The 21,946-nt window shown below is 36.1% G+C and overlaps 1 protein-coding gene across 2 annotated transcripts in view; it reads right to left on the bottom strand.

The window, feature by feature from the left end:
- The window catches only part of AK7 (adenylate kinase 7), a 33,463-nt gene that overhangs the window by 10,400 nt on the left and 1,117 nt on the right, over positions 1-21,946 (bottom strand). Inside the window, exons 2-14 of one of the 2 annotated variants that reach the window (XM_070931545.1) lie at positions 18,690-18,875; positions 17,751-17,859; positions 16,199-16,293; positions 15,818-15,928; positions 14,726-14,809; positions 13,971-14,059; positions 12,597-12,687; positions 10,860-10,937; positions 8,742-8,891; positions 7,272-7,400; positions 4,143-4,290; positions 2,327-2,455; positions 1,161-1,229 (exon numbers count right to left, since the gene is read on the bottom strand). In XM_070931545.1, coding sequence (XP_070787646.1) covers positions 1,161-1,229; positions 2,327-2,455; positions 4,143-4,290; positions 7,272-7,400; positions 8,742-8,891; positions 10,860-10,937; positions 12,597-12,687; positions 13,971-14,059; positions 14,726-14,809; positions 15,818-15,928; positions 16,199-16,293; positions 17,751-17,859; positions 18,690-18,875 — 1,468 coding nt within the window. The remainder of the gene's footprint in view (positions 1-1,160; positions 1,230-2,326; positions 2,456-4,142; positions 4,291-7,271; positions 7,401-8,741; positions 8,892-10,859; positions 10,938-12,596; positions 12,688-13,970; positions 14,060-14,725; positions 14,810-15,817; positions 15,929-16,198; positions 16,294-17,750; positions 17,860-18,689; positions 18,876-21,946) is intronic. The other variant, XM_070931546.1, reaches the window with a different exon arrangement.

Here is a 21,946-nt window from a genome sequence, read left to right as displayed (position 1 = left end):
GTAAATGCAAAACATGTACACGTTTTAATAATTTCAGTAACAAGTGATCCTGCCACAATGTTGCAACATAAACACCTCTATCTTAGTGTCAGTCAGTCATATCTTTTCCCATTTTATTCCCCACTGAATGTTCAGCATTTTCTGGCTGAATATTCTGAATTTATTAGAAATCCATTCTCACAAAAAGGAAATGACAGTTATACAATAAACTAATATTGAATTTAAGAAGTTATTTATTTAGTATTTTATATATTCTATAGCTCTTGGCCACTGGTTATGAAAATTGGCTAATATTGAATTTTACATTTGGTTGTCAATATCTTTTTTAGGATAGATATTGTCCTGATTGTATTGAAGGTAGAGGTATTTAAGACTATTGAAGAGATATTTTGACTCTTTCATTTGAACAATTTAAAATTTATCAATGTCCAGTTAGCAATTCTGGGATTAGTTTTGGAGTCTGAAGTAGCTTCTTATACATTGGGCATTTTTACTCTATTTCCCGCCTGGTTTTCATGCCCCCTATCTTGCTGGACAATTTTTTCCAATGAGTAGTGGATTCAGAAGCCTGGCTAGGTGGCTCAGTGGCTAAGATGCTGAGCTTGTCGATCAGAAAAGTCGGCAGTTCGGTGGTTTGAATCCCTAGTATAGGTCTCCTGCATGAGCAGGGGATTGGACTAGATGACTTCCAAGGTCCCTTCCAACTCTGTTACTGTTACAGAACTGCACTGGCTGGATACTTCTATATTTCTCACCAACTTTTTATATTGATCAGTATTTAAAATAATATCTCACAGATGGGATTTGGGGTTGTGAAATCATTATGCTTGCAGTTATTTTTAAAGAAATTGTGTAGGAAGATGTGCTTCTGTAAACTATGAATGGGGGAAGGTCAAAGGCAATATGTAAACAACCTTCCCCTCAAATACTTGTATCTTCAGCTTGTATCTTTTTATACAATAAATGCCATGGATGAAAAATATGTGTTAACAGAAGAGGATGTGAGAAAATTGAAGGCAAAGCGCCTTTAGTTTTCAGCAGTATGTCATTTACATTTTTATTATGTATGAATGCTATCCACATTTTTTCAATCCCATTTGACTCCAACCAAACTAGGTTTAAATATATAGAATTGAAATAAATATTATAAGTACACTTACCAGGAGTTATTAATTTGTCATAGCGATACAGTTTGCCTCTCATATCATCTTCTTCTTCCTCCTCTTCAACTATTTTTTTTAAAAAAAAATAAATTAACATGGTTCTAATAACAACTAGTATTTTGCAGTTTGCAATAGAAGTCTAGTATTAATGAATATATTTTGGGCCATTCCAAATATAATTATTGCCCTTGCTACTAAGATGCCAGATTATACACCTTTCTTTAGTCTTACTCTTATTCTTGCTTCTTTCCCTTTCATTTTTGTAGATAATCATGCTATAACATTATGTATATTACTGACATTTTCATAAAAATATTTCTGGGCCTTCTGTATCTAGGCTAAAAAAATACAGACAACCATTAGAAGGCAGGACAGACATTTTCTATATTTTTATTCCAACACTGAATTTGTCTAGATTTTCCCACACTGCATTTGTCTAAATTTGTCATATACAGTATAATTAATTTATAATGGGTAGAAACCTTAAAAGAGATACATAAAATTAGGGTCTTAGATAACCAGTTACAATGATCTAATTCCATTCCATTATGAGCTTCAAAAATTAAAAGGGGATGGGGAAATGATAGGATGAAAAACTTTATGAGTCTATGGGTCTCACAATTTCATAAATACCATATGGTTAGAAGAATACATAATATGTTTTTACCTAGCATTTCAGTAAGTTTTACATTAAATACTAGGCTGTGAGAAAACAGGAAACAAAGTGCCTTTATTATTAATTGCATATTATATTTTGACTAAATAATTCCATTTCAGCCGAAGAAGCTTCTTGGAGGAGAAGCAAAACGTCTTCAAAGAAAAACCAGAAAGTCCAGTTGCCTCTTGAAAAAGCACCTTTGGGACAACCATGACCTGAATGACTGAGAATTTCCATAGACAAGTTTTTCACTATTTCATCAGCCTACCTTTTAGAATTTCTCAGCAGCAGTTCTTTCTTATCATTTGCCATGTTCTGGGCATGTTAGCTATCCATTATTGTCACTAGGATATAGGTGCTATAAGAGGAATACTTTATTTCAGCACAATTTACAAGGTATGAGATATCTGTTATTGTGAAACTGGCCACAGGTAAGTAGCTATAATGCAATGCAATGCACTGTACTGTACATTAATATCTAATAGAGCAGTATACAAATACTTACTGTTAAAAAGATCTTTTGCAAGGTCATAGATTTTTGGAAACCCATCCAAAACATATCCTTGGTTTTTACAAGGCATAGATGTTAGTGTTTCCTTCATGAACCGAATCACATAGTTATCATCTAGACGACCTAATTTTAATGGGAGATGTATTAGCTGAGGCAGAGTTGAGTGGTCAAAACTGAAAATTACTATTATCTGGACACATACTTATTATACCTGTAGTGTATTAGAATTACATAGTCATGAATTAGCCCAATTAAACTGATCCATAAATTAACTGCAAAGATTGGCAATTCAGAACATGCTACACTAAAACATGGTTTGCTAGTTTGTGACTGATTGTGCACAAATCAGTCCCTTTTTTTAAGCGCCATTGTAACTTTGAATAGTCACTAAACGAACTGTTGTAAATTGAGGACTATTTGTATTTCTCTTTAGAACAGCTGAAGGGATGTTCAAAAATCATTGATCATTAGATCTACCAAATCTTCAACTGCAATGTTCAATATCATCATTATTTTAAACATTGTCTATCCACAGCGAGATGAAGACCTCTATATAGTGAAGTGCTAATACAGGTGTAACAACCAGCTCTGTCAGTTTCATTGCTGCCCACTATGCTCCAAGCTGCCAAAGAGCTTATTTGCATGGGACACATTGTATATCTCAGCTCTGCCCTCAAGCAGTTTGCAAAATTCCTGAAAATTTTAATACAGGTAGTCTTCGATTTACGACCACAATTGTGCCCAAAAATTCTGTTGCTAAGTGAGACATTTGTTAAATGAATTTTGCCCCATTTTACGACCTTTTTTTGCCACAGTTGTTAAATGAATCATTGCAGTTAAGTTAGTAACATAATTCTTAAGTGAATCTGTCTTCCCCACTGACTTTGTCAGAAGGTTGCAAAAGGTGATCACATGAGACCAGGACACTGCAGCAGTCATAAATATGAGTCAGTTGCCAAGCATCTGAATTTTGATCATGTGACCATGGGAATGTTGCATTGGTTTTAAGTGTGAAAAATGGTCATAAATCACTTTTTTTCAGTTATGTTGTAACTTTGAACCGTCACTAAATGAACTGTTGTAAATTGAAGACTACCTGTATTGGCTCTTGTGAACTGGTATGAATGGGTTCTATCACACCACACATTCCGTACTTTATATTGTCTAGATTTTTGTAGCCAAGATCTGTTGGCCTGTCCATTACAACAATACTATTTCCAGCTATTTCTATCATTTCTTTTCTGCTCACCATTTCTTATTCATATTTTATCTCATGTTTATGCTCTGATTTTCCTCTGAAGCGTTCACTATAATCTAGATGAAATTGATAAACCTGGGAGATGATGACTGGATTCATATATTGTATCCTCTAAAGCAGAAGTGAAATCCAAATTTTTTCCCTACTGGTTTGGTGGGCGTGGCTTGGTGGACGTGGCAGGGGAAGGATATTGCAAAATCTCCATTTCCACCCCCCCCCCGGGGCCAGCCAGAGGTGGTATTTGCCAGTTCTCCAAACTACTCAACATTTCCACTACCAGTTCTCCAAAACCTGTTAGAATCTGCTGGATTTCACCCCTACTCTAAAGGCATGGTAAATTGAATCACTCACAAATGGTTGAGATTACAAAATATTCAAAGCTATAAACCACGGTTTGCAAACCACAAAATATAGGTTTACACAAAATCAATAAAACCAAGTTACAGTTCCATATTTTTGTGAATCCAATCAAGAGAGTTAAATGGAAGAAACACTATAAGAAAACATTGAATTTACTCTTAAAGAGTGAATTTTTGCTAGTTTTTCATTTACCTGAATTTTGCTCCATGTTTTCTTTAACTCCATCTAACAATTCCTGTGCTTCTTCTATATTATCTGCTTGTTCTTCTTCCTCCTCTTCCTCTTCTTCTTCCCCTTCTTCTGTAGACTCTGTTCCCTCTCGAGGAGTAACTATTTTTTCCTGCAGTTAAAATTAAAATAAAATGCCAAGAAAATTTGAACTAAATTTTGAATAAACTGGGGGAAAATTAAAGCAACTTTGTCCTGTTGTTTCTACAATTTATGACAGACTTCACCAACATTTCCAGCTTTGTGGACCAGTGGGGGTGGGGGGAGAGGGAATGGTTTCATGCAAGTGGCCGGCAAGTGCATGCCCGTGAACAGCTCCATTTGCGTGAGCGGCATGCAAATTCCATGGCCCAGTTGCAATCCCCTCATGGCCCACAGATTGGGGATCTCTGGTCTATTATATATTTGAGTGAAAGTTTCAAGAAAGTAGGCACTATAAGAAATATTAAGCAAATTTTGTATTTAAAAAAGATATATCCTTCTGAAAATATTCCAATTTATCTCTTCTCCATCATCACAATACTGTACACTGTGGCATGTTGTCTTTGGATGCATCTATGTGGAAACACAAATTGTTAAATAATTTACCCCTAGTTATGTCATTAAGAATATCTGATCATCATGATCAATTCTCCTTAACTTCATTATTTATTATTCCTAAGATTTGCAGTCTGGACAAATTTTAGTTTTGACATTCTTGATGTAATTAGATTTTTATAATAATCCACAAGTTTAGCAATATTTTTCTTTTCATTCACTGTATCAGACTTTTTCCATATACGTAAGATTGCAATTTTTTATCCATAACGGGAAACAAATTCTATCGCTCTCAGGAGAGCATCTTAAAATCGATATTCTAGTAGCACTCTACAATTGCTTTTCCTCTTATGCTCTTTTCTTCACTTAAATTTCACTTCAGTTTTTTAAACTAACATTTTACCTAATGTCAAATATGCTTTCTCAGAGGTAACCCTGCATTCAGTAGGAGTTATCATAATTTTCACAATACATTTTTGTGCAAGCTAGTCAGATTGATAAAAGAATATAAACACCTATTTTACCCCCTTGTTTCTATTACCCCCTACTTGTTTATTTGTGCAGCTTTTAAACAAGTTATCAAGATAATCTCTGTGCAATACATTGAGAGAGTTAGAGAAACTCTGGTTATTAAAGTTATATATACTGAAATATGTAATGACTAAATTATGTACTGATTATTTGGGACTTAATATGTTCTGAACAAAAAAAAACCTTTCTGCTTTAATAGCAAAAAGAATAACATTTGGGGAAATGGAAAAATACTAACTTTCAGATATAAAGGGTTGGATTCCAGAAATGTGTGACTTAATAATTTTTGAGAAAATTGTAAATTTAGTTAATATAAAATGTCACATCTTTCCCTTTGGGAAAAAATTTCTTTGATAGACGTGGTCAATACTGAAGAAACTTAAAGGGTGTTTTTTTTTTAGAGACTCATAAATTCAAATGAACTGGGATATGGTTTTAATTACAAGTTTTTTGTTTGTTTTTATTTTTTTACATAATTTTTTGTTTCTTTGAATATAGATTAATAAAAAATATACCATAAAAATATAAAAAAATACATAGGTACACACCAAACCTAGTATAGTTATCAGTTCAGATTTGTAAGAACTGTTGCTGATAAATATGGTTAAATAACATATTGACATCTTAGATTTTTATTTTATTTATTTTTTATTTTATTTTATATTGGATTTCTATACCGCCCTTCTCCCTGAGGACTCAGGGCGGTGTACAGCCAGATTAAAAAACATGCAGAACAAATATTAAAAACAATTAAAAGATATATAAATTTGGCCCAATTTTCTGGCTGGGAGAGTTTTTATTCTTTCCAATCTAACAGAAACTTGATGAAAAATGTAGAAAGGGGTTCATATTTTGTCCGTTGACATTGTAACTATTTGGGGGGAAATACAGGGCCAAATTTAGTAATTGTGGGGAAGAACTGGGCAAACTAAATATCAAGTTTGAAAATGATCTATATCCATCCAGAGGCTGTAGAGCAGGGGTGTCAAACTCATGGCCCGTTGGCTGGATGTGTCACACACTGGCCATGCCCACCTCCGGTTTACCAAAGGGGAAAAGTTATGATACGTCACATGACAACAACATGACGACGCGACACCCATGCTGTAGAGAAAGGAAACTAGAAAAAACATCCACCTATGGATTTCCATGGAGTAAGAAATTGAATAGTTTTTGTCAAAACTGACTCTGAACAGTGTATATACCAAATAAATTAATAAGTTTTTTAAAAAAATAAGATACACTGTCAAGTTATCCCAGAGAATACTGAATAGCTAATCCATAAACACACCCTTTGCAAGAGAGATCAGCATCAAATATTTCAGATCCCAATTCTATCACGAGAGTTGATGAAAAATGTAAGCTTTAATTCCTCAATTGAAAATAGTTAACTAACTATAGTTGTATAATGCAATCTTGGCTATTACCAAACCTGTCCATCCAAATTTAAGGCTGAGTTTAAAAACGTACCCATGCTGCTGCAAACCTAAATCTTCATTAGAAATGTGACATTATCAAAGAAAATGTGAATTCCTATTTCCTGATTGGTTTTGCATCCTGAATTGGAAACCAGCTATCATGTCTGTGCTGCCCTTAATCCATGATCATACAATTGATTTAGACTTTGTACAAATCCAACTTTTGATGATTGTGCCAATAAACTTTAAACTGATTTTTAAAGTTTAAACTGGACTTCTATGTTTAATTAAATATTTAAGAGAAATGTACACAGAAGTCTACCATACTGAAATACAATATTTAACAGCAGAACTATATATGTTCCAAGTTTTTCTATTGAAATATTGAGAAGCAGAGAATGGAATGAACCTAAGTTATAAAGCACATGTTTTGCATGCAAAATGAATTATTGCAGAAATCATGACAGAAACCATAAAATGCATAACCTGATGACATAGCATGCAGGACATTTTTGTTTTTAAGTATATTACTATAAAATTTATTTTTAATTCTACTCATACTCCTATAATCTTTTATAACAGCCCACAACATCGGTAATCTGCTTACCAGATTTTCTATGGCTTTAGTGATCACTTCCTTTATTTTAATGTGGTGTACTTTGTAATATTTGCATAGTTCTTCTGCAATTGAAGTTTTCCCTACTCCAGGAGGACCAAGTATACAAATTTTAACTGGCTAAAAGAGAAGGATTTAAAAATGCATATTTATTAATAATTCTTCATGCACCATGAACAAAATCAAAATGGAAAAAAAAACATACTAACTTTTACTCAGGTTCACAATGGCTGAAGCATACAGGGTTTGGAAAAATTCTTTGTTGGTTCAATTCTAGGCTTGCTGCCATCATAGAAGACTGGCTGGCAAAACACTATTGCTATAGTTGTTCTGCCAATTAAGACATAGTGGCACAATGATTGAAACATAGCAATCGTAAACAGGATGAAGGGCATTGCACAGGAGACTACCACTTATGGTGCATTGCATATTCCCATTAGGTCAGCCCCTCTCCCTCAATAGTACAAATTTACATCAACCCAAAGTGGGGAAATAGCTCTATCCATACTGACTAATCCATCCATCCTAAGCTGTAAATAGTTTAAAATACAGTATAATTGAGGAACTTTTGCCCAAGAACCACATGTACCCCAAGCTCTGTTTTTGTAGCCCTTACAGGACTTTCATGGTGGCTGATTCCTGATGAAAATCCTTTTCCCACTGGGGGTAGGAAACACAAGAAGGTACAGTGCTAGCCTTAGAACAGACTTTTCATGATTAAAAGAAGGGGGGGGGGGGAAGATCAACTGCAGCCAGTCCTACCCACACATGATGGATTCCACTCAATTTCTGTTAATAAATAAAATCCTGTCTCAGACATAGTTGAAAAACCATACAATAAGATCCAAATATGATGGGATTATATTTATATGATTTAAGGTTACACAAATATATAACCAAAACAGAGAATTTTAGTTAATAGAAGACAGGGACAAAAAGCATTCGTATCTGCTTAAAAATCTGTATAATTCAGATAAGAAGTATTTAACTACGTTCCTCACAATTTAAATCAAGACTCTTCTGATTGGCTATGTTTTCAGGGGTACTTTGTGTGAGAGGGGTGGGGTGAGGTACCGACATTTATATTATTTTTAGGTTATTATTATTTTTTTAGATTTTTGAGCTGTCATTTCTTCCTTCATCCCAGAGTTCAGCATATCTAGAGTAGAATGATTGTTCTATTAATTTACTGTACAGGAGTATTATATCTTCTCCAGTATATTGGAATATGGGATTTGAACACTGAGATATTTTTATAGGTAATCAGTTGAACAATGCAAACTTAAGCAGGTATAGTCAAAAGTAATTCTCGTCTATTCAGAGAAGCATACTTCCATGTTAATATAGTTCAAATTGCAGTTTACAACTGATAAATAAGTACATATTTTCTCCAAATTGTACAGGAAATAATAGTTCACAGTTCACTCATGCATTACACGTATGGATTTCTATTATTATTACCAATAATCCGCGTGTTTGTTTATACTCATTGACAACTTGTTCAATGTTTTCTACTATCCCTCCTTGAGCAACCCATTTTATGTTGAAGTTCTCCTTCAAGAATACAGCTTCCATTCGTAGATTTACAAACAATTCATCCAAGTATGTTTGCTGTAGGAAGTGCAAGAAACTGTTATTAGCAGTATTTATAAACAACCTTTCTGTATAGTACAATATAGCAGCATACTTCATAACATAAATTAAACTTTAAAGTACAAAGGAATAACAAAAAAGGTAAAAAAAAATACTTTTCTAAATGTCTAATGAATTATAAATATCTTAATCCGGGGATGTGGGGAAAAAAGAGCTTTCTCCAGGCTATAACTGATAAAAATTTTACTAAGTACAGGTGTCTCTTCATAGCAGGATGGAACTTATGCAAGGTGTCAGAGGCAGATCTTAAATTCATGGTAGGATGCAATAGCAATAGCAATAGCCCTTAGACTTATATACCGTTTTACAGTACTTTACAGCCCTCTCTAAGTGGTTTACAGAGTCAGCATATTGCCCCCAACAATTTGAGCCCTCATTTTACCCACTTTGGAAGGATGGAAGGCTGAGTCAACCTTGAGCCTGGTGAGATTTGAACTGCCAAATTGCAGGCAGCCGACAGTCAGCAGATGTAACCTGCAGTACTGCACTCTAACCACTGCGTCATCGTGGCCCATGCAACAGTGAATAATATAAAGAACAATAATTGCTTCTGACATTTGGGTTTCAGAATTTTAGCTAGAGTACAGGTAGTCCTCCACTTACAACAGTTCATTTAGTGACTGTTCAAAGTTACAATGGCACTGAAAAATGTGATTTATGACCATTTTTCATAGTTACAACCTTTGCAGCATCCCCATGATCATGTGATCAAAATTCAGATGCTTGGCAACTGGTTCATATTTATGACCTTTGCTGTGCCTCAGATCCCCTTTTGTGACCTTCTGACAAGCAAAGTCAATGGGGAAGCCAGATTCACTTAATAATCAGGTTACCAACTGCAGTGATTTACTGTTGTCGTACAATGGGCCAAAACTCACTTAACCAATGTCTCAAATTTTGAGCTCCATTATGGTCATAAGTCAAGAGCTACCTGTATAAGGATGTTTAAAAAGAAATTTCAACTGAATTCAATGAATATTTTACAGTAGGGTATTTTCTCTGTAACTCACATTAGACAAACAATGTTATTGATGTATTAGTTTATGCTTACAAACCATATCCATGCACACATTCATTTGGGTTCTTGGCAACAGTGCAGACAGATGTGGTTTGCTATTGCTTTTGCCCAGAGTGTTTTTTCAACTTTTCAGTCTATCCTAAACCCCTGGAAACTCCTGGTGATTTTTTTTCCTCTATTGAATAATTTAAAACTAATCTAGAGACCCTTCAGAGTCAGCTGGGAACTGCACCTGCTGTGATAAAACCCATTACAATATATCAAAATGAACATTACCAAGGTACATGATTGATACTTAGCTTTATCTTTTGGGGTTTGTAATATAGTAAATGAATAAATAAATAGAATATCAGTGTAACAGATGGAAAGTTTTTGCTTATACATTTAACTGATTACTCACATTCTCTCAAATTGATCTCCCCCCACCCCGCTCCTTTTCTGTTAGTTAGAAGTCTGAGATTTTGACCACATTGGATACCCTGAGCATCAGCAAATCTTATTTTTAAATGGCAATACACTTCTTCTTTCCTCTTATTGTAAATACCAGTTGCAATCCTTCCAACTTGATCAACCTCTGCCCAAAGCTGCTATATGATATGGGAAGGAAAGTGCAACCAGTTGAACTTTATCAAATTTACGAGGCTGCCCAACTCCATGACAATTCTTGGCAACGTAATATATTAAAAAAGATTGAAATAGATATGCAATGAGAAAAAATATGAATACCCAGAATAGAACAACAGACACCTGATCTGATATAATAACATTCCCACAAGCTAACCTAGCCAAAAATTTTAAGGCCTTATTTAAATAAAGTCAATCTGAGGGCAATACCAATCTCTTCTTCAAATGATCTATTGTTAGATAATATCCTTTCTAGTAGAAAATATTCAGAAAGATAATAGTACCGTTAATTCTTTGCTTAGGAAAGCGTTTTCTCTTGGAATCTTCTGTATTTTTCCTGGGCCCACATTTTTGCTGATGCACTTATAGAGAAAAACAACAACTGAGTTTCAAATCTACCACAAATAACCAAACATTAAAAATACAAAGTTTATTGCTTATTACATTTTAAGCCATAAAGCCAAATAATATTAACACTTAATATTGAATCAATGATGCTAAGAAACAAAGCACAATCCACCATTTTTTTGCTCAGTGCTACCCCTGCACTTCCATACAGATCTGCTGTAGATTGTAGAAGCTATAAACTAAGAAATCAGAGCAGGTGGAGGTCGTGGTCAGAAGGGCCTTTGTGCAACTCCTAGTTATGCATCAGTTACGCCCTTTCCTGGATCAACAATCCCTACTCACAGTCACTCATGCCCTAGTCACTTCCCATCTAGAATATTGCAACACACTCTACATGGGGCTGCCCTTGAAGAGCATTCGGAACATCCAATTGGTGAAAAATGCAGCGGCCCACATGGTTTTGTGCAGACCCTAGTGTGCACATGTATCACCTCTTCTGCGGGAGCTGCATTTTTTTAAAAAAATTGATTTATATGCCGCCATTCTCCGGAGACTCAGGGCGGCTTGCAGTGCGTTAAGCAATAGCCTTCATATTTTTGTATATTTATACAAAGTCAGCTTATTGCCCGCACAAACTGGGCCCTCAATTTACCTACCTTAGAAAGGATGGAAGGCTGAGTCAACCTTGAGCCATTGGCTGCTGATTTGCTTCTGGGTGCAAGTTCAGGTGCTGGTTGTCACCTTTAAAGCCCTTCATGACTTGGGACTAGGTTATCTGAGGGACTGTCTTGCCAGTCCGACCTATCAGAGCAGGGAGGCAGGGAATGTTACAGATCCCATCCCCTAGGGAGATACACCTGGTGGGGCCCAGAAGAAGGGCCTTCTCCGTGGTGGCTCCTTCTCACTGGAACATCATTCCCCCAGAAATTAGAATGGCCTCCACTCTAACACTCTTCAGGAAGGTGCTGAAGACCTGGTTCTGCCAGCGGGCCTGGGGAACCCAGAGCAGGATGGAGCCCATTAAATGGCTGATGTGATCTGTTGCTAGGGTGGGAGGCGGGGGTTGGGGGGGTAATTTTATTATATCATATTATATTAATTTATTTGATTCTTTTTTATTAGTTTTATTGTTATAAATGAGATTTTACATTCTGTAAGCCACCTTGAGTCACCATGTGCAAATAAGCAGCAATATAAATTCAATAAATGAATAATAAAAGTTTTATGATGCAGATATGTTAATTTGCAAAATTCTACATTTTTAGTTAAGAGATATGATCCAGAGACAACCTTAAATTACATATCTGCTTTTTGGACAGGCACAACTCCATTCAGGAGATTTATCATCTTTCAAGGATTGTGATCCTGGGACAGTAATCATCTTTTTCTTGTCTGGTTTCAGGTTTAATACATTCTTCTTTTAATCTATTACTCATTTCAGGCAGGGGAGAATTGGAAAGGGTAGGTGTGACCTTCCAATGGTTCTGATTCTTCTGACAATAGCAAATGCCAGAGTATTCTCCCCCTTAGCTCTATAAATCACACATTTATTATATATTTCATTTGTCTTCTATGTGCCACAACTTTTTAATTGTATTTAGAACCGAGATTTTGAAAATGTGTTGCGTATCATGAAAATAAATCTGACAGTTAAAATTCTTCAACCATTTTACCTTCACAATTTCACTCAGGGTTTGTGTTGATTCATCCACTGCAAGTAAGTAATTGGTCCTTGGTCTATGATCTGCTATATTCTGCAATACTCTAATGTGAATGGATACACGGAATGTACAGTGAATACGTAGTATGTAATAAATATATAAAAGTGAGGAAATAATAATTTAGTTTCTTCCACAAAAATCCGGAAAAATTGATTCAGTAGGGTTTGTAGATTTAAAAGGGTAGTGGTGGAATGTTGGGAGTGGAAGTTGATATCTGGCCAGAAATAATTAGAGATATCCCTTCCATATTAGCACTCTATAACTATTGTGGGTTTTTTTGTTTTGTTTTTTGTTCAATAAAGTCCAATTTTCAAAGACTGCCTGGCCACGTTCCTGCAGATTTCTTGACAAAGTTTTTCAGAATTGGTTGCTATTGCCTTCTTCCTAAGGCTGAGAGAAAGTAACTACCCCAATGTCTCCCAGCTGTCTTTGTGCCAAACACAAGACTAGAAGAACTCACAGTCTTTAGTTTTCTAGTCAGACATCTTAACCACTGTTCCAGGCTGGTTCTTTATATCAAACTGGCTCTCTAACTATTGCTCACAGGTAATTAAATGAGATAATCAATTGCATCATTTCATGCACATTTAGGCCTTAATCAAAGATATCAAAGTTTTACTTTTTTCAGGTACTTGGCATTAGGCAACATTCCTTTTCATATGCAGGAATTTGTAAATTAAAAAATTAATTTGGAAAGCTACAAAAAGGCTTAAAGCTGGTTTATATTTTATTTATTTATTTGTATCTTGCCTTTATTATTTTTACACATAACTCAAGGCAAAAAACATATTTGTCAGCGTAGTCTGACAATATTAACTGATTCACTGCCATGAACATGAAGGGAACATGCTATTAGTTTCAACACGGCTACAAGGAAGACATCAGCAAAATTCTGAAGTTCTGGGATATAGATAGTTCTCGACTTATGGTCATAATTGAGCCCAACATTTTGTTGCTAATCAAGGCAGTTGTTAAGTGACTTGTGCCCTGTCCTACGACTTTTTTTGCAATAGTTGTTAAGTGAATCATACGATTGTTAAGCAAATCTGGTTTCCCCCATTGACTTTGCTTGACAGAAGCTAACTGGGAAGGTTTCAAATGATGATCATATGACCCCAGGACACTGCAACTGTCATAAATACATGCCAGTTGCCAAGTGCTCAAATTTTGATCACAAGACCAGGGGGATGCTGCAATGGTCATAAGTGTAAAAACCAGTCATAAGTCACTTTTTTCAGTGCCATTGTATCCTTGAACTGTCACTAAATGAATGGTTGTCAGTCAACAACTACTTGTATAGCAAAAAAAGAAAAAAAGTATACTTACGCTGCTAAGTCAGTAATGTGAATGGTTGGAACCACATTTCGTCCATCTCCAAAACATGGTATTGTAGGAGTCTCACCAAGCCAAGATAACTGCAAATATTTACCAAGTGGCTTAATCTACCATATATACAGTAGTACACTTTTGCATCATTCCTTTAAGAAGATAGCTTACCAATTAAAAGGACCACATTAATTACATGTTTTATAGGACTTGAATACTACATCTGGCTTTAAGTTTGTAAACAGCCATTAAAATGACAAGAAATTATAACTACAAATGGTAGAGAAAATCCATAATTGCAAAACATATCACGGCTTTTTTGTGGTGACAGAAGTTGATTAGGACCCATGAGTGGGAACACCTTAAACAAGGAGTATAAAACTGTTTGGAGTTAAAGGAAGCACTTCAGTATTGAATGATTTGTCATGGACCATATTTCAGAAATAGGTAAACCAAAATAAGTAAGTTGCACCAGAACAGAAATAAATGTTTTAATGTGCTTAAAATTACCTGTAATGTACGGTAATAATAAATACACTATAATCAGTAGCAACTTCTGAAAACCTCTAGGATTCTATTTAATGATTGGGGAGGCTGCAGTTTCAGGCAATGCACTCTACAGCTATTGCCATCTACAGGTTTGAAGAAGCTCCATTAGAAGGCTGTGCTGTGATTACTTAGCCTTTCTAATCTGTTAGGTTAGGTATGTTTTTTTCCTGGATAAGTTGTACAATATTAAATTTTTAGTACATTACCTTAAAAAAGTAGTGGAGAAGTCTTTCTTCAGCTCCATACTGAACACCTGAAGCAACAACGTATGTGCCAAATTTGTTTTTGCTCTGGGGAGAAAGATTTTTAAAAAGTCTCTGTTCAAAAAAATTTCAAAACTTAATTGATTTCATTTCTACTGTAACAACTCACATATTGAGATCGAAGAGAATAAATTAGAACAGCAAACTGGATGGAGATAAAATAAGTAACTGGGCTGAGAAGGAAAAAAACAAGTCCTGTTTAGATATTATTTAAAATGTTAGATTTAATAGGCAAATAAAAACTTCTAAGTAAAGGCTAATTGTCGGGCTAATCTTCAAAATAAGCAGACATTTTAGTAGGTAACTTCAATCATTTTTACTTCCTGACAAGTCCTTACTTTCAATAGCCTGTGTTCTTGTCAGCCAATGAAAGGATGGTGCTATAGCTGCACAGCATTTTTTTTTTTGGGGGGGGAAAGGGGGAGGAAACTCTTCAACTTCTTTAGAAGTTCTCAGATTATTGGTCCCAATCTTGCAGGGAGTTGTGAACATCAGACGGGGCTTGCAAAACTAAATCCTTTGACAGCACTTCTGTCTTGTACTTTGCAAGGATGACTTTGAAACATTGTGCCTGCATGAGGGTAAAATGGATAGTTCCTACTACCAGAAAGTTTGGGAACCATTGTGATATAGAGTGCTATATATGTTTAGTTATTAAAAGCTATATACTTATTATCTAACCCTAATCCTAGTGAAATCAATAGTTTTATTCATGAAGATCACATCGGTTTACCATTTTAGAGGGTCATGATACTGCAAAGTTTGGACTCTTAATCTACTTTCTGAAGATAAAATATTTATAGCATTTATTCTTTCTAGGTGAAAGAATCAGAAAGAGCCTCTAGAGTAGGGCTGCCAAACACATGGGCCGGATGCGTCCCCACACCCGGTTTAGCGAAGGGGGGAAAAGTTGGGATACGTCACATGATGCCGCCATGATGATGCGAATTTGACACTCCTGCTCTAGGGGCAATAGCACCTTTGGCACTTTGTGGGAGAGAGATGAAATATACAACCTTTTGTGTTAATACTTACTGTTTTCCCAAGTTTGATAATGGTTTTTTCAGCATTGATGTGTTCCATAAAATTAAGATGAGGTTTTCTTCTACGATAGTCTTCTTCAGTGAAAGGTATTTCTGGATCTTCCTGGATAGAATAGATAGGCAGAGGATGATTTTCTCCATATGAACATTGTAAATTTCCCATGTTTTTAATATCTTTCATCTGAAAGCTATTCAAGTCTTTATGGGAAGAAACAGGTTTAAGTTCAGTACTACCAAGATCGGTTATCTCTCAGTGGCTTATCTGAAAGATGGTACGAGATAGCAATAATTAATCTCAGTTTTCAGGCTGGTACAAAACTAGTCAGTAAATGTAATTATATTATATTATTTGTTTGCTTCTTCCATCACTCACCGGATCAAGAGGCTTGCTTCGTGCCCATGTCATTATTGTTGATAGAAGAATGAATAATTTCTGCTTTTCAAAGTGTTTTGATTCTGCATGTAATGCTGTAGTTTATAGTTTATAGGTTAATATAAATGGAAAATGTTTCAATTTATACCTTATCACAAATATCGGGCTTTGTCTTTCCCCAGTACTACACAGAGAATACAATTACTAAATATTGCATTGTAAAATTCTTATAATGCCCACCTATCTAACCTGTGGGTAGAGTCGATATAGCTACATAGTCCATATGGATAGTGCTTAGTTGGAGAAGACAGAAATCAGATATCTTAATCCAATCACAAAGACTGTGATACTGTACACACATATCACAGTTTCACACTTTTTCACTGCCTCTTCTTGACTGCTTTCTGCTTACAGTATATGATTATACAGAATGGGTGTCAAACATGATCACGTCACATGACATCACATGATGTATTGTGATTTTTTTGCCTTTGTGGAGCCAGGGTGGACATGGCCTGTGCATGATGCATCTGGCCCGCAGGCTGCCAGTTTGACACCCCTGTATACAGAATAATTTTAAAGCTGGAATGAGTTTGAAAACATATGACTTAAGTAATGTATGATAATCCTTTGTCACATCACAAGGAGCATATCCTATGCCAGTGATGGCTAACCTTTTTCTCTTCGGGTGCCAAAAGTGTGCGTGTATGCTTGCGACAGCATGCATGCGTGCCGGCATCCATAATGCAATATGTGCCCCCCCGCATATGTGTGCAGGCCCCCCATACCCCATGCATGTGCATGTGACCCCTGTAACCCCCGCCCCCCCATGCATGCGCACGAGAGGTGGGATTAAAATTTTAGCAACCTGCACCTCAGCAGGGGGGCGTTTTTGCCCTCCCCAGGCTCTGGAAGCTTTTCTTGAGCCTCCGGGAGGACAAAAACAGCCTTGCCTGGGCTCCGGAGGCCCTCCGTAGATTGGAAACGGGCCCATCTTCAGACTCCCGGTACTTCCAGTAGGCCCATTTTTTGCCTTCCCCAGGCTTCCGGAACACTTGTGCCACTTCCCCCCCCACCCGCACATGCGCCCCCCCCTGCACATCCCAAAAATCAGCTGGCTGGCTGGAGGCGCGCACACGCGTGCACAGTGAATGTGAGCTGGGTGATGGCTCATGTGCCTGTAGAGAGGGCTCTGTGTGTCAGCTGTGGCACGCATGCCATAGGTTCACCATCACGGTCCTATGCATTCCAATTTAAGCATTATGATAAGCACTGCTAAAGTTCACCTGTGCACTTGGATCAAGCCATTTAATCCAGCATTGTCACTGGACAAATAGTCACTCAGTATGAACTTCTTAAGATCCTTTATATTTAGCACAAATTAAAAAATAAGGAAAACTACAGCAAGATATGCTCAAGTGAATTTCTGAAGGATTTGAGAAAATTATTTATAATTTAATGCTTCATTTGCTAAACTAGATTTACCATCTAAAGTTCAGTAATACAAGATTATTGCATTCTCCATACTATTTAAAGAACAAATTTGACTGACCTGTTGCTGCCCAGGTTGCCTCCTCAATTTGTTTGGTGTCTTCAGTGATGTTATAAATAATGACATCACATTCTAACATGTGAATTAGCAACTCATCTCGAAAAGTTGTCTAAAAAAAGCAATTTATCTTAGGTTATTGTGGGTTTTTTCTATTGATATTCATCTGATAATCTTTCACTGCCTAGCTGAATTTAGTCACCAAAGATAAAATTGGGCATGATTATGAGGTGAGGACACAGCTAGCTTTAAAACCATAGTGTTTTTTCAGTTATTTATCATTAAATCAGTATGAAATATCAAATGGAATGCAACAAAGAAAGCACTGCAGAGGTATGGGATGCAAAATACAGGAGTTTTTTTTTTTTAGTTTCATAACAGTGCACGTATATAACTAAGCATATGAATAAGCTGTATATGAATCAACTTCTGAAAAGACATATGTTGTCTGAATCTGTATAAGTGCAATATAGATTCCGAATAAGAGAAAATAATACTTCCGTCGTATTTTTGCACAAGGAGACCACATTTATTTATTTATTTATTTATTTATTTATTTATTTATTTATTTATTTATTCATTCATTCATTCATTCATTCATTCATTCATTCATTCATTTCCCACCTTTTAATATATTTTTTATATAAAACTCAAGGCAACAGACATCCTCCTCCTAAGAGCAAAGAGCATTAACAATAATATGAAAACTCAAAACTGGTTTTCATTACCATGTAATATTGAAATATATATAGAAAATGGCTGGAATTTGCATTATCACACAACACAATTTATCATTTGTTACTCCTTTCCCTACCCAAGAATGCCTATATATCAACAATATACTTTCTTTTGCTGCTTTATATTGTAAGTTCCTGCAATTTAAAAAAATCTATGTGAATCAAATGCACATCAAGGATTTTATTCAATATAATGAATACTTACTGTATAGATTTCCATGGCAAAATCTGGTTTTGTATTCTCTGCCTGTGAAAGAGTTCCCACTATTTGATATATTCCTTCTTTTGGTTTAGGGGGCCCAGTTTCAACAACTGATCTTCCTTCCTCATCTTCCTCCTCTTCCTCTGCTATTTCTTCCAAGGCGGCTCCAACAATACAACTGGCCAGATACTTACAATGTACAATAAATGATAAGATGGGGAAAGGTAATTCAATGTTATTAATTACAGTTATTCATTATTTTTTCTGTCTGTCTATCTATCTATCTCAATGTTGCAATCTAGGAGTGTGCTTCCCAGTAGCAAGATCTGCCCTGTGGAACACACTCTTACTTGAGATCTGGCAGGCATCACTATTCCAGCCTTCCAGAAAGACTCAAACAGCTGACTCTTCCCCCAAACATTGGGATGGGGTCTAATTGGACCCTAACAATTGTTTGCTATTTGGGAGTGGCATTTTAGAGTCCCAAGTGCCATTTCATGAGATTTCTTTTTACATATTTCCTCCTTTTGTGTTTTAGTTATTTTATTGTAAGTCACTCAGAGTTCTTTCTGATATATAAAATAAGATGGGCAACCCTGTTAAAATAATAAATTCTCTCTCTCTAAATAAATAAATAGATTCTTTATAAATAAATAAATTCTCTCTCTCTCTCTCTCTCTCTCTCTCTCTCTCTCTCTCTCTCTCTCTCTCTCTTTTTCTCCCACTTTTCCACCTAGTGATCTAGGCAACATATTTCATGTACAGCAGACAAGAAGCACAACCAAAAGTACTAGCTCTATCTATTGTAAGGCTATATTAACAGAATTTTGCAACACTGAAATTTTTCCTTTTACTCTCTAGAAAACTTGGAAGTGTCCCTTCTCAAATGCTTCCACCCTCCCCTCCCTTACGGAACTGACATATCGTTTACACATAGATTATCCAGTCTGCAGCTTTTCTTCCTGTGTCCCAAGATCTTTCCCACATACCAATATGTCCATACAATCCTCTTAAATTTCTATTCAACTACACAATAACAAATAGACTTAACAAGTCTTAAGAACAAGCACTGTGAAAAGAACAAATTGATATGAGATCTTATGCACTCTTATTTTCTCCTTTTGCTGTCTATTCTTGTTCAATTAAAAAAATATAAACCTTTCACCTATAATTTGTAATAAACCCAGTTTCCCATTTTGTCCAAATTCAAAACATATAGTATTTATTGATCAAACCTCTACCATCTTGTAATCATTTTTTTTGGTGGCATACTATAGAAAAAAAATAAAATGTTTAAATTCTACAATCTGATTAAAACCAAATTATTATTGCAATTGTCCTCAAAATAGCTCGGTCTTCAACATTTTCCTAAAAGTAAAGAGGATAGCTTGACCTCAATTGAGTGGCTGTTCCAAAGCATTGTAACTTCCCCAGAAAAGCGACATCTTCTATTTACATTCTCCCAAAGTTCTGACAAATGTGTCACTATATATAGCTTCTCCCTGGATGTTCTGATAGGCTAGGCCAATGCTGTTTGGAGTAGGCATACTCTAGCTATTGTTTCTGGTTTTTCATTTCCTGAAGGCCTCAGTGAATCAAAGTATCAATCAGAACTGGATCTCAAAAAGAAGCCATTCGAAGGCAATAATGTCCAGATCTTGGTTGTTCACCAGAAATTTGAGAAAATCTCCAAGCAGCCCTTTGAAAATTAAATAAATATATTAGGGGTACACCATCTGAATAGGTGCCATCACTTCGTGAAAGTCACAGGTGACTAGCAAATGATCAGGATGTAAATGGGATGATAGATAACGTTTCTAGATGACACAACTATCCAGGAAAAAAAAAACACCTTACAGTACTCTATGACCTCTACATCAGTGGTGAAATCTAAATTTTTTTACTACCGGTTCTGTGGGCATGGCTTGATGGGCATGGTGAGGCTTGGTGGGCATGGCAGGAGAAGGATACTGCAAAATCTCCATTCCCTCCCCACTGTGGGGCCAGCCAGAGGTGGTATTTGCCGGTTCTCCAAACTACTTAAAATTTCCGCTACCGGTTCTTCAAACTGCTCAAAATTTCCGCTACCCGGTTCTCCACAACCTGTCAGAACCTGCTGGATTTCACCCCTGCTCTACATATGACAGAATTATTTGAGACAAGCTCATGGAAGACATGAACATCTAAGAACCAACTTCTAGGGCAGGAAGGCTAAAATTCCCAAACAGTGGAAATTTTCTATTGTCAGCCCAAATATCAGTTCCAGAAACTCAGGAAGGAATCCTATGGAGCAAGAATTGTTACAGCAGCACATGCCAAGCTACAGCCCAATTCAACAAATAGGTATTCACACCACAGTGACTCAATCATAGAATTCCTGATTACAGATAAGCCCTCCTCACAATCAACCCCACCTTGGGTGAAATCCAGCAGATTCTGACAGGTTCTGGAGAACCGGTAGCGGAAATTTTGAGTAGTTCAGAGAACCGGTAGTGGAAATTTTGAGTAGTTTGGAGAACTGGCAAATACCACCTCTGGGTGGTCCCAGAGTGGGGTGGAAATGGAGATTTTGCAATATCCTTCCCCCAGGAGTGGGGAGGGAATGGGGATTTTGCAGTATCCTTCTACTGGAGTGGGGTAGGAATGGAGATTTTGCACTATCCTTCCCCTGCCATGCCCACCAAGCCACATCCACAGAACCAGTAGTAAAAAAAAATGAATTTCACCACTGAACTCAACCCCTCCAACCATGGTTTTGCAGTAATGTAAGAGACTGAATAATCTGTCTTTCATTGTACAATTATATCTTCAGTAACTTGTAGATACCTACACTGCCACATTCAGTTATGTATATTGCTAAGGGGGAGTTTGAGTCCTGGCTTTGACAATGTATTGGAGAATATATAGGATAGCTAACATTTTAGCCTACAATCTTGTGCAAATTCCCATGTATTTAGTCAATGGATGTGGACTAGCACTAGAACTTTTGATGAATTGAATTAATTGAATAAACCATTGCAAATATGTTATACATTGAGGGACATGGGCAGTTCAAAAATGTAAAAAATAAATAAAAGATACAAAATAATCAAAATCCTGTACCAGAAGGGGGGAAATACAAAGATATAGATATGAATATGAAAACGTCACAAGGTTTAATCTCCTTCACAAAATATGGTTGGCAGAGTTCAAAAGGCAACATTTTTCTGTCCTGGCTCTCATTCTTTTGAAATATTGTATCCCTTGAGGTAAGATCTATG

The sequence above is a fragment of the Pituophis catenifer genome, unplaced genomic scaffold (genome assembly GCF_029215685.1).
Source record: "Pituophis catenifer annectens isolate HBS135680 unplaced genomic scaffold, rPitCat1.0.hap2 SCAF_1, whole genome shotgun sequence".
Lineage (NCBI taxonomy): Eukaryota > Metazoa > Chordata > Lepidosauria > Squamata > Colubridae > Pituophis > Pituophis catenifer.
Note: the sequence above shows the minus strand (reverse complement) of the source record. Positions and strands in the feature narration are given on the sequence as shown.